General features: G+C 47.6%; 1 protein-coding gene across 1 annotated transcript in view; it reads right to left on the bottom strand.

Annotated features, from left to right (window-relative positions):
* Nucleotides 1–329: 329 nt before the first annotated feature.
* Nucleotides 330–13,926, bottom strand: part of LOC115200580 (iporin) — a 53,100-nt gene continuing 39,503 nt past the window's right edge. Inside the window, exons 10-14 of the mRNA XM_029763750.1 lie at nucleotides 7,825–7,930; nucleotides 7,551–7,597; nucleotides 1,704–2,874; nucleotides 1,320–1,496; nucleotides 330–1,162 (exon numbers count right to left, since the gene is read on the bottom strand). Coding sequence (XP_029619610.1) covers nucleotides 952–1,162; nucleotides 1,320–1,496; nucleotides 1,704–2,874; nucleotides 7,551–7,597; nucleotides 7,825–7,930 — 1,712 coding nt within the window. The 3' untranslated portion in view covers nucleotides 330–951. The remainder of the gene's footprint in view (nucleotides 1,163–1,319; nucleotides 1,497–1,703; nucleotides 2,875–7,550; nucleotides 7,598–7,824; nucleotides 7,931–13,926) is intronic.

The raw sequence follows: 13,926 nt of genomic DNA, 5'->3' as shown, positions 1-13,926 counted from the left end.
AGCTCTAGCTTTAGCACTAGCACTTGTATTTAGCACTAGGACAAGGACTAGCACTAGCATTTGCACTAGAATTTAGCATTAGCATCTGCATTCAAAGTGTGGAACAGCTAGGTGATTGATAGAGTATAGTTCTGGTGCATGGTAAAGTAAAGCACAGCTAGGTGTGGTATATATATATATATATATATATATTGGCTGAGCTGAGGCAGTCTCTGTAGCTAGCCATGTGTCTCTGTTTGGTATTCCCATACAGTTTGTTTTGGTTTGGTTTGGTTTGGTTTGGTTTGTGTGTGTGTGTGTGTGTGTGTGTGTGTGTGTGTGTGTGTGTGTGTGTGTGTGTGTGTGTGTGTGTGTGTGTGTGTGTGTGTGTGTGTGTGTGTATAGTCTTTGAATGTATGCATGCATGAGTTTAGTGTAGATGCATGCGTAGAGAAGTCTGTTTGTTCGCGCCTGTGTGTATATGTTTATGTACATACATGCATGTTTACATCTGTGTGTGTGTGTGTGTGTGTGTGTGTGTGTGTGTGTGTGTGTGTGTGTGTGTGTGTGTGTGTGTGTGTGTGTGTGTGTGTGTGTGTGTGTGTGTGTGTGTGTGTGTGTGTGTGTGTGTGTGTGTCTGTCTGTGTTTCGTACTCATCCCACAGTACAATAATTACACTTTAAACCAGTCATATCAGCATCCTCCATGAGTATCCATTGTCTTGTATCCACTCAGTGAATATATACTGTACATCCATATTTGGCCCTCTGAGACCTTTCCTCCTTTCCCCACTCTCCCTTCCTTAATGTGGCCCCTCGGTTCAGGCTAACGTTCCCAAAATCCCTAGGTTTACCAGAAATCCCGGTTGGAGGAAACACAGATTTCCTCCTTATTTCCTCTTGATTCCAGGAATCTCCCAACAGTGATTTCTGAAAAAACTGAATTTTGAAACCCTAGTTGAGTCTGTCAGGTCAGTGTGGCCCCTGAGGCCATTGGGGTGCCTGGCTGTCCTCCATGCCCCTCAGGGTAACATAGATGAAAGGCACCAGGCCCCGCTGGGCCCCCAGGGAGCAGAGGAGCCAGTCGGAGTCGGCCCGGCTCAGGACCCTCAGTACGTCCCCTTTCTGGAAACTCAGCTGGTCAGGCTCCGTGGCTATGTGGTGGCACAGAGCTCGCACTTCACTGGAAGGGGGGGGGGGGGAAGAATATGTGTCATTGAATTTTGTATAAGTAGCTTGTATCCTGTATTTTTTATTTGCATCCTGTATTGTTTTTGGTCTCTTGACCAGTCCTGCTGAAATATTGGTTGAATATTTTTTTTTATTGAGTATGACCTTACCAGGGTTGTTTGGTGTGGCTCTCCTGTGTTGTCTGAAGAGGTGGAGAGGGTTGGTTCAGAGTGGGAGGGGCCATAGGAGCTGAAGGCTCCACCCTCTTAACTGTCCCCGCCCCCACCGTCTGAGCTACGAGGTCCAGCACGGACATGTCCAAACCTGTCAGCCAGCCGGACGGCAGCCTGGGAGGGACATACAAAGCACAGCCAAATCAATATGGAAAATTCCTTGCAAACTTGTGAGTCAAATAATTTATTGTATTCTTTGAAGTACATGTCCTAAAATATTGTCTCGGTTAATACTCAGCAAATGCTTAAAAGGTCTGTAAAATAAAGAGTAAATTATTACTGTACCATCTGTACCAATTTACACCACTTCACTTCCCTCACCTGCTCTGACTTTTGGCTGATCTCTGCTCTGGCCTGGAGGGGGTGCCACCACCTCCTACGCTGGACCCAAACAGCCTACCCCAACGCATGCCCTGGCCCTGGGAGGGACACTCAGCCTGGGCCGCTGGCTGGGCCACTGAGGCCTCTGGTGCTCCTGTCACTGGGGCCCCCAGTTCCGTCTCGTTCTCCTTGTCCTGGGTGAGCAGCGACTCTGGGGGACTCCCCATCCAGGAGAGTCTTCCTCTTCCCCTGGACCCTGTCCACTCACCACTGGAGCTGGAGCTGCTCTTCCTGCTTCTCCCTCTCTCTCTGAGACCCTCCTCATCCTGGCTAGACTCCGCCCCTTCCACCACGCCCTCCCTGGGGGGCGGAAGCTGGCTCCGCCTCTCCGCAGACTTCTTCCTCTTCTCAGTCTTGACAAACTTTGAGCCCCCCTGAGCTGATTGGTCGATGTAGACCTGGGAGCTCTGCATGAGTTGGTACCACCAGCACGCCTGGCGATCACGCTCCTGCCGCTGACGACCCTCCTCTGCCCAATCCCTCTCTCTCTCCTTCCTCCTCTCCTCCTTCCCTCCCTCACTTTCCCCTTCCCTCTGGCTCTCTCCTCCCACCCCTTTTGCTCTCTTTACTATGCCCCTCCCCCTCCCACTCTCCCTCCACAGATTGGCAAACCCTGTCCCTACTTCCGTCGTCATTGGCTGTGCTTCTAAAAGTCCTGCTCCTAAACGATCCATCCCTGCCCCTTCTCTCCTAGACCCTGTCCTCTGCATCATCCCTTCTCTACTCCCTCTCTCTCCAACCCCTTCCATCCTAGGCCACGTTCCCTCTCGTCTCAGACCCAGCCTCTCTCTCTTCCCCGCCCCGCCCCCTTCCCTTTTATCTCTCATAGACTCCGCCCTCCGTGACTCTGTGCTCCACCCCCTCATGAGCTGGAAGGTGGAGCGTGCTGATTGGTCCAGGTCCTCGCCGGTGGATGCGGAGCAGAGCTGCTCCTTGCGTCTACGGTGTTCCTGGCCCTTCTGGACTAATCGGGGCTCAAAGAGCAGGTCAAGGTCAAAGGGCAACAGGGATAGAGGCTGCAGGAGGAGAAGGAACTCCTCGAATAGAGGCTGGCAGGGCCTCTGGGACAACGGCAGGAAACCCCACGGGTGGTAGTGGGTCGCTACGATGTCTGGGGAAGACAGGTGGAGAGAGACAGATGGGGAACAAACAATGGTTAGACTTTTATTTGATCTAACCTTTATTTAAATCAGAAGAAGTTCGTATTTACAATGATGACCTGAGATTAGCAGAAGCATACCAGACATGGGTTGTAATAGTATCTGTTTTCTCTCTAAGAGGTCAGACACACTGAGAAATCTGATGGCCGACAGGGTACTTAGTACAGTAGGAGGCTGTTCTTTCTCTTGCTAGAACAACAGACGTACCTGCTGCGTACCGACGAACCTGCCGTTTCCACTTGTAGAATCGCAATGCTCGGCAGTGGTCGACAACTTGACTTTGAGCCAATCAGAGAGCATGAAACTCCACGTGGGGGAGCCGAGAGAAGTGACAACAAAAATGAAAAAAAAGTGCACTTCTCCTGGTGTCATCCACCATTTTCTTCATTGTTCTAACTAAAACAATAAAGCTGCATTATACAAGTTTTTACATATTTTACATCTAATCTAGCTAACGAGTTTTGTGCTTGAAGAAAGATTTTTTGTTAGGTTTGATAATGTGCACTAGATCACTAGGTAGCTAGCTACAGAAGCGGAGCTGGGGGGGGGGGGGGGTGATGTACCAACAAACCGGAGGAAAAACATTTTATATCACTATAAAGCATTGTCAGAATTGATATTTTATATTATTTAATTAAATGCTGGAATTGGTCTGAGCTGGTGTTGCTTATTTTTATAAAGCAATATACAGCTGTATCTGTCACTATATGCCCTCGAGGGGCCCCCTGGGACTTACAGCTGCTGCTGGTTGGCTACTGGTGGGGGGCCTGTCATATTTGATTGATGTGTAGCCTACCATGTCTGTTGCTAAGTTACATTCAGGTGAGCAATTGATAGAAAGTACAAGTCAGGTAAAACGCGAGGAACGCGAAGAACGCGCAGAATAAGAAGTTAATTGCATTCTGTGTTCCACTTACAACCTACTTCTCCTCGTCGTTGTCCTTGCAACAAGACAACCGTAAAGATGGCATGGAACATCCAACCACTGTTGTTAGTGCTCTAGCCTGACAGTGGCTAATGGGGCGGGTGTTGATGGAAGCATGGCCTCGCGCCCGTGGCAAAAATAAATAAGAAAATGGCTTTCTATATGCACTGCTGCGCACACAACATACATTTAATTCTAATGAACGCTGCAAGACCCTGTATAGCTACTGCTTCTAGCCTCCCAAGGTTTAAAATACTTCAGTTGGAACAGGAACACATGCAGTTGGAGGGAACTGTTCTCACCCTGAAATGTTATTATTTATTTATTTGATTTAACTAGGCAAGTCAGTTAAGAACAAATTCTTATTTTCATACCCCGGACGACACTGGGCCAATTGTGCACCACCCTATGGGACTCCCAATCACAGCTGGATGTGATGCAACCTGGATTTGAACCAGGTACTGCAGTGACAGACCACTGCGCTACTCGGGAGCCCCTGAAGAGCCTATCAGACACAAGATGGGCCTGCAGGAAACAGGCCAGAGAAGCGGTTATTCAGAGCCTGACCTAGATCCTTGAAGCTCTGCGCTGAATAAAGCACCATAACCATAAAACGCCAAAGTCGGCCTCTGAAGCCGACGGCCTGCTCTCAAATTGTATGTTGCTGTTTTGGAACAGTTTACTAAAGAAGACGTACATATTTTCTAACTATCTGCAAAAGGATTGGACTGCGTGGATCTCATTGACACCTGCATGGTTGAGATCAGACAGATGCGCACAGATGAGGCCTACGACAAGATAGAGAACACTGAGAAACAGATTGGCCCGACAAAACAACGCAACAACTGAGTTTGCAGAGTAGAGAGCGCGTAAGAGGAAGAGGTTTCATGATGAGGATTCAGAGGACGACCCAATTCTTGAAATCAGAAGGTGCTTTGAAGTTGATGTATATTATTGCATACTTGATGTTTTTGTGGGGCAGTTTGATATGCCGGCTTCAGAGAAATGGCACGACTATTCTCTGTGCTCAACCCACAGCGCTTTGAGCACCCTGATGAAGAAAATAATATGCTTGAGCTCACACGTTTCTACTTGGAAGACATTTCCAAGCCTGAGGAAGTTGCGGATGAGTTCCTCTCTTTCCGCACAATGTATTCCGAGTTAGCCATGGATCTCAACACTGACGCAGTCCTACCATTCCTCACTGCCAACGACATGCACTGAGCATATCCAAATCTGACCATTCTCCATAGAATCTACAAAACCATTCCCATCAGCAGTGCCGAATGACGAGTGACGTCTCAGCCTCCTGAAGCACATCAAGTGCTATTTGCGTGCATGAATGAAGCCAGACTTACCAACCTCACTTTTCTTTGTACTGAGCGGGACATAGACATCGACGAAGACAAAATGGTTGGCAGGTTTGCCAACATGAAGGAGAGGAGGATGATGTTTTAAAATGGGACCTTGATTTGTACACCTGTTGGGATTATTATTTTGTTCTATTGAATGCATGACGCAGACCCGGCGCTACAACGAATCAGTTTGTTCTATTGAATCCATGATGCAGACCCGGCACCAGAACTAATCAGTTTGTTCTATTGAATCCATGACGCAGACCCGGCGCTAGAAAGAATCAGTTTGTTCTATTCAATCCATGATGCAGACCCGGCACCAGAACTAATCAGTTTGTTCTATTGAATCCATGATGCAGACCCGGCACCAGAACTAATCAGTTTGTTCTATTGAATGCATGATGCAGACCCGGCGCCAGAACTAATCAGTTTGTTCTATTGAATCCATGATGCAGACCCGGCACCAGAACGAATCAGTTTGTTCTATTGATTCCATGATGCAGACCCGGCACCAGAACGAATCAGTTTGTTCTATTGAATGCATGATGCAGACCCAGTTTGTTCTATTGAATGCATGATGCAGACCCGGCACCAGAACTAATCAGTTTGTTCTATTGAATGCATGATGCAGACCCGGCACCAGAACTAATCAGTTTGTTCTATTGAATCCATGATGCAGACCCGGCACCAGAACTAATCAGTTTGTTCTATTGAATCCATGATGCAGACCCGGCACCAGAACTAATCAGTTTGTTCTATTGAATCCATGACGCAGACCCGGCGCTAGAAAGAATCAGTTTGTTCTATTGAATCCATGATGCAGACCCGGCACCAGAACTAATCAGTTTGTTCTATTGAATGCATGATGCAGACCCGGCGCTAGAACTAATCAGTTTGTTCTATTGAATGCATGATGCAGACCCGGCGCCAGAACGAATCAGTTTGTTCTATTGATTCCATGATGCAGACCCGGCACCAGAACGAATCAGTTTGTTCTATTGAATCCATGATGCAGACCCGGCGCCAGAACGAATCAGTTTGTTCTATTGATTCCATGATGCAGACCCGGCGCCAGAAAGAATCAGTTGGACAGGCATGTTCTTTCATGGGACCTCTTATGTGTGCACGTGCTTGTGCATTTACAAATGTTTTAATGGCTGTAATAGTAATGAATAGTAAAGTTTGGGGAAGCTTTATCCTATCATTTCTACCGATCTGCGGGCCAGTTATGATTATTTTTATTTGGACAATTTCTCAGAACAGTTTCATTTCAATAATAACGTTTTTGTTTCTCGCAATCATTGTCACGTGGTTAACCGTACAAATCTGCAGTAAAATGATACAAATCTAAAAGTAAAAATTAGACTATGCGGAGAGCACTAGGTTCTGCCATATGGACATACAGATACACCGTGATCCATTGGTGGCTAAAGAAATGAGAGCATATAACTCAGAAATGCAGCAGTAAGCCTATAACTTCCATCGTCAGCTAAGTAAAATATATAGGCCTAAAGCCAACAAATAAAAACAGTAGAAAATGTCCTGTTAAAAATTCTGATTATTTCAATCACATTCAGCTCTCTATTCCGCCTATCTGCCTCTCTATCTGTCCTGACTTGAGCTATCACTAGTGAAGTGCAACATTGTATAAAATCATCATTTGGTCCGGCCTGCTAGTGAACATGCAACATTGTATTAACTATTCCGGGCCCTCCGAGTTTCCTGCGCCAGTGAGCTCGGGACAGAAAGCTGTTGTTTTTATTACTTTTCACTGGATATACGGGATCATCAGATCATGATATTTAGCTTTTCAAACGGTTTGGTGATTATCGAAGCCGGGAGTGTTGGAAACATTTTCAGATACTGAGGAACTATCATTTGCAATGGATGTTAAAAAACAGACCTCGTTGACTTGTGTGAGGCAAAGAAAAAAATGTGTGGTGGACGTGGTCAGCCAATCAGAAATCAGACATTACCAAATGGGCGTTTTACTACATACAGTAGATCTATTTGTCTGCTAAATGAGCACTTCATGCGCTGCGATGAATGGTTTTGATGAATCTCTGCTTGGGTGCTGCTGTCCATGGTGCCGACTACCTAAAGAGCTCTCCTGGCCGCTGCGCTTTGTAGAACGACATGTGCTGTCCTTGGTGCGTTAAAACATTGTATTGACTCACGGTTGACTGGAAACCTGTTTTCTTTTTTTTTGTGCCAACTTGTGGTCTGGAGTATTTCATCTGTAGTTACGCAACAAGCTAACTGCCGACACAGGGCAGAGGTTCTGAGTACCTATCTGCATGTCAGATTTCTCTGTGCGTCTGACCCTTAACACTTAAGATGTGCATACCTTCATGAGTGTAGAGGTGATTGAACCAAAACTCCAAAGATCGCAAGCTGAAACAGGGAAAAACACAAGAGATGAACAAGAAAGGAGTCAGTTATGTTGTATTGCTATGGAAACCAATACTGAGTTAGAGCCTTGCCCGGTCAGTTGTTTAGAAGGCTATTGTTAAGGTTTGTGACAGTGAGCGGGAGATAGAGTACTGTACAGGAGGGAGACACAGAGTACAGGACTGTTAGTGACGACCACTAGAAGTCGGTAACAGAGGTAGTGTACTCACTTGAGCAGTCCGAAGATGAATGCGTTGAGTCTCATACTGTGGCTGGTGAACTCTGAGTACTGGGACACCTTGGAGAACAGGCTGTGGAGAACACGGGTAGATGGGCCTGAGGGAGGGAGGGAGGTCAGGATTAGAACTCCTGCATTGTAAGATGATTTATTCGAATGTTACCTTGACAATTAAATATTAGATTCGGTGGTGTAGTGGAGGGTGTACGCAGGTATACGCCACATAACTCACTTATTTTTCAGTGGGCTTTGCGTATACTCCCTTGCATCACTAAAAACAAAAAACTATCACAAAAAACTAGCTCCCTGGTATACAGAAAATACCTGAACCCTGAAGCAAGCTTTCAGAAAATTGGAACGGAAATGGAGCTCCACCAAATTTTAAGTCTTCCGACTAGCAGTACTGTGCTTCTCAATACACCTACTTTTCCAACCCAATTGAAGAGAATAAAAACTAAAATGTGGTTTTGATACTGTCGCAAATTGAACTAAAAAGCAGCATTCCCTAAGTGAGGATGGCCTTCACTTCAGCAGCAACTTCTTTGACAAAAAAATCATGATCATTAGACAACAAAATTACGGACTCCTCTTTGATTATGTGTATTTCTCCAAAACTCAGTTGTCCTGAGTCTGTCCAAAACTGCCAGCACCTCGGATCAATGGACACTCAAGATTTTAAATCCTGTATCTCTTGACAAGTTCACGAAAACAGTTATAGCCTCTGAACCGTCCAGCTACCTACTGGACCCTATTCCAACTGAACTACTGAAAGAGCTACTTCCTGGGCTTGGCCCTCCTATGTTGAACATAATAATTGGCTCCCTATCTTGCGGATGTGTACCAAACTCACTAAAAGTGGAAGTAATAAAGCCTCTCCTGAAAAAGCCAAACCTCGACCCATTCTCTCCCTCTCAATTTGTTTTGAAAAAGCTGTTGCTCGGTAACTCACTGCCTTCCTGAAAACAAAAAGAATGTTTAGGAAACGCTCCAGTTGTAAAGGGGTGAGTGACTGGTTGCCGGGAAGTCAGGCGCAGGAGAGCAGAGATGGGTGATAACAGGAGAACTTTAATATACACCCTGGCCCAAAGGCACAGGCGAGGCAGGACAAAGCACAACCACGGTAACATGAACCGGATTAAACAAAAATAAACAAACCTAGGTTTGAAACAAACCTAGCGCAAGCCAGCCTGTAGCGTAACACCCTACACAAAGAACAATTCCACACACAGACATGGGGGAAACAGAGGGTAATATACATTTAGTCTGATGAGGGAATGTGAACCAGGTGTGCGGGAAAACAAGACAAAACAAATGGAAAATGAAAGGTAGAGAGGCGATGGCTAGTGCTACGAACCGGCTCAGAGTTCGCAACAAAAGGGAGACAACGTGGAGACAAGGAGTATCAAAAATATATATTTATTAGATACCACAACTAGCACAACCAAAAACAAGGTGTCTGCATGGAGAGAGTCTCCCCAATGACTGTGGAAGAGGTGTCTTTATCCTGGGACACACCCGAGCCCAGGTGTTTCCCATCTAGCTGACGACCCTTCCAACTCCGCCCACCGGCATCCTAATAAGGAAACAAGAACAAAGAGAGATAATACGGCAGACAGAGTGGGAGGGTCGTCACACTAGAAGACCGGGGACGTCGACCGTCGAACGCCGCCCGAACAAGGAGAGGGACCGACTTCGGCGGAAGTCGTGACAGTACCCCCCCTCCTTGACACGCGGCTCCAGCAGCGCGCCGACACCGGCCTCGACCACCAGGTCGCTCCTACCAGGTGGCGTGGCGAGAATCCGTCTCCGCACCACGTGCTCTCACCACTGGTGTCCCCCAGGACTCAGTTCTAGGCCCTCTCCTATTCTCGCTATACACCAAGTCACTTGGCTCTGTCATATCCTCACATGGTCTCTCCTATCACTGCTACGCAGACGACACACAATTAATCTTCTCCTTTCCCCCTTCTGATAACCAAGTGGCGAATCGCATCTCTGCATGTCTGGCAGACATATCAGTGTGGATGACAGATCACCACCTCAAGCTGAACCTCGGCAAGACGGAGCTGCTCTTCCTCCCGCGGAAGGACTGCCCGTTCCATGATCTCGCCATCACGGTTGACAACTCCATTGTGTCCTCCTCCCAGAGTGCTAAGAGCCTTGGCGTGACCCTGGACAACACCCTGTCGTTCTCCACTAACATCAAGGCGGTGACCCGATCCTGTAGGTACATGCTCTACAACATTCGCAGAGTACGACCCTGCCTCACACAGGAAGCGGCGCAGGTCCTAATCCAGGCACTTGTCATCTCCCGTCTGGACTACTGCAACTCGCTGTTGGCTGGGCTCCCTGCCTGTGCCATTAAACCCCTACAACTCATCCAGAACGCCGCAGCCCGTCTGGTGTTCAACCTTCCCAAGTTCTCTCACGTCACCCCGCTCCTCCGCACACTCCACTGGCTTCCAGTTGAAGCTCGCATCTGCTACAAGACCATGGTGCTTGCCTACGGAGCTGTGAAGGGAACGGCACCTCCGTACCTTCAGGCTCTGATCAGTCCCTACACCCAAAGAAGGGCACTGCGTTCATCCACCTCTGGCCTGCTCACCTCCCTACCTCTGCGGAAGCACAGTTCCCGCTCAGCCCAGTCAAAACTGTTCGCTGCTCTGGCACCCCAATGGTGGAACAAGCTCCCTCACAACACCAGGACAGCGGAGTCAATCACCACCTTCCGGAGACACCTGAAACCCCACCTCTTTAACCTGTTAGGGCTAGGGGGCAGTATTTACACGGCCGGATAAAAAACGTACCCGATTTAATCTGGTTACTACTCCTAGAATATGCATATAATTATTGGCTTTGGATAGAAAACACCCTAAAGTTTCTAAAACTGTTTGAATGGTGTCTGTGAGTATAACAGAACTCATATGGCAGGCAAAAACCTGAGAAGATTCCATGCAGGAAGTGGCCTGTCTGACAAGTTGTTGTTCTTCTTGCCTCTGTTTATTGAAGACTGAGGATCTTTGCTGTAACGTGACACTTCCTACGGCTCCCATAGGCTCTCAGAGCCCGGGAAAAAGCTGAACGATATCGAGGCAGCCCCAGGCTGAATCACATTATCGCTTTTGACAAGTTGCCGATCAGAGGACAATGGGCTTAGGCGCGTGCCTGAGTCAACCCCGTGCTTTATTTTCTTTTGTCTGTTTACCTAATTGCAGATTCCCGGTCGGAATATTATCGTTTTTTTACGAGAAAAATTGCATAAAAATTGATTTTAAACAGCGGTTGACATGCTTCGAAGTACGGTAATGGAATATTTCGAATTTCTTTGTCACGAAATGCGCCGTGCTCGTAACCCTTATTTACCATTCGGATAGTGTCTTGAACGCACGAACAAAACGCCGCTGTTTGAACATAACTATGGATTATTTGGGACCAAACCAACATTTGTTATTGAAGTAGAAGTCCTGGGATTGCATTCTGACGAAGAACACCAAAGGTAATCAAACTTTTCTAATAGTAAATCGGAGTTTGGTGAAGGCTAAACTTGCTGGGTGTCTAAATAGCTAGCCCTGTGATGCCGGGCTATCTACTTAGAATATTGCAAAATGTGCTTTCACCAAAAAGCTATTTTAAAATCGGACATATCGAGTGCATAGAGGAGTTCTGTATCTAAAATTCTTAAAATAATTGTTATGCTTTTTGTGAACGTTTATCGTGAGTAATTTAGTAAATTGTTAGTAAATTCGCCGGAAGTTTGCGGGGGGTATGCTAGTTCTGAACGTCACATGCTAATGTAAAAAGCTGGTTTTTGATATAAATATGAACTTGATTGAACAAAACATGCATGTATTGTATAACATAATGTCCTAGGGTTGTCATCTGATGAAGATCATCAAAGGTTAGTGCTGCATTTAGCTGTCTTCTGGGTTTATGTGACATTATATGCTAGCTTGAAAAATGGGTGTCTGATTATTTCTGGCTGGGTACTCTGCTGACATAATCTAATGTTTTGCTTTCGTTGTAAAGCCTTTTTGAAATCGGACAGTGTGGTTAGATTAACGAGAGTCTTGTCTTTAAAATGCTGTAAAATAGTCATATGTTTGAGAAATTGAAGTAATAGCATTTCTAAGGTATTTGAATAACGCGCCACAGGATTCCACTGGCTGTTACGTAGGTGGGACGATTTCGTCCCGCTGGCCCTAGAGAGGTTAAGGAATACCTGGGATAGGATTAAGTAATCCTTCTAACCCTCCCCACCTACCCTCCCCCCCAAAAAAGATATAGATGTACTATTGTAAAGTGGTTGTTCCACTGGATATCATATGGTGAATGCACCAATTTGTAAGTCGCTCTGGATAAGAGCGTCTGCTAAATGACGTAAATGTAATGTAAATCTTACCCTGTGAGGGAGGAAGATCGGTGAGGAAATCGACCAACAGATGCGACCAAGGCCATTGTGGAACGGGTAAGGGGTGTAGCTTACCTCTGGGCAGGTGCCTAGGAGCCTTACACTGGGCGCACACCGAGCAGGAGGAAACATAAAACCTCACGTCCTTTGCCAAGGTGGGCCAGTACTTCCCACTCAGACAGCGCACCGTCCGACCGATGCCTGGATGACCAGAGGAGGGTGACGTGTGGGCCCAATAGATCAACCGGTCACGGACAGCAGATGGAATGCACAGACGCCCAGCGGGACACTGGTGGGGAGCGGGCTCTGCACATAACAGTGCAGATGTCCGCTTCACCACATAACAGTGCAGATGTCCGCTTCACCAGCTCCAACAGCTCCCGGTCCCCCAAACCATAGTTTCGCTCCACCGGGCTGAGCTTCTTCGAGAAGAAAGCACAGGGGCGGAGTTTCGGTGGCGTATCCGAGTGCTGAGAGAGCACGGCTCCTATCCCAGCCTCGGACGCGTCCACCTCCACTGTGAACGCCAAAGAGGGATCCGGATGCTCCAGCACGGGAGCCGAGGTAAACAGAGCCCTTAGGTGACCAAAAGCCCTGTCCGCCTCAACCGACCACTGCAAACGCACCGGGCCCCCCTTCAGCAGTGAGGTAATGGTAGACGCTACCTGACCAAAACCCTGGATAAACCTCCGGTAGTAATTGGCAAACCCTAAAAAACGCTGCACCTCCTTTACCGGGGTGGGAGTCGGCCAATTACGCACGGCTGAAATGTGGTCACTCTCCATCTCTCCACCCCTGAGGTGGAAATGTGGTATCCTAGGAAGGAGACGGACTGTTGGAAGAACAGGCATTTCTCAGCCTTGACATACAGGTCATGCTCCAACAGTCGACCAAGCACCCTGCGCACCAAGGACACATGCTCGGCAGCGGAGTATATTAGAATGTCATCGATATACACCACTACACCCTGCCCGTGCAGGTCCCTGAAAATCTCGTCCACAAAGGCTTGGAAGACTGACGGAGCATTCATCAACCCGTACGGCATGACGAGGTACTCATAATGCCCTTAGGTGGTACTGAACACTGTCTTCCACTCGTCTCCCTCCCGGATACGCACCAGGTTGAAGCGCTCCTGAGACCTAGTTTAGTGAAGAAGCGCGCCCCATGCAATGACTCATTCGCTGTGGCTATGAAAGGTAGCGGGTAACTGTACTTCACAGTGATCTGGTTAAGGGCTCGATAGTCAATACACGGGCGCAAACCTCCCTCCTTCTTCTTCACAAAAAAGAAACTCGCAGGAGGCGGGTGAAGTGGAGGACCGAATGTACCCCTGACACAGAGATTTGGAGACATATGTCCCCATAGCCGCCATCTCCGCCTGTGACAGGGGATACACGTGACTCCTGGGAAGTGCGGTGTCTACCTGAAGGTTTATCGCACAATCCCCCCGACGATGGGGTGGTAATTGAGTCGCCTTCTTCTTAGAGAAGGTGAGAGCCAAATCGGAATATTCGGGGGGAATGCGCACGGTGGAGACCTGGTCTGGACTTTCCACCATAGTAGCACCAATAGAAACCTCCAAACACCTCCCCGAACACTCTTGCGACCACCCTGTGAGAGCCCTCCGTTGCCATGAAACAGTGGGGTCATGACAGGCTAACCAGGGAAGGCCTAGCACCACAGGAG

Source organism: Salmo trutta, chromosome 9 (genome assembly GCF_901001165.1).
Source record: "Salmo trutta chromosome 9, fSalTru1.1, whole genome shotgun sequence".
Classification (NCBI taxonomy): Eukaryota; Metazoa; Chordata; class Actinopteri; order Salmoniformes; family Salmonidae; genus Salmo; species Salmo trutta.
Note: the sequence above shows the minus strand (reverse complement) of the source record. Positions and strands in the feature narration are given on the sequence as shown.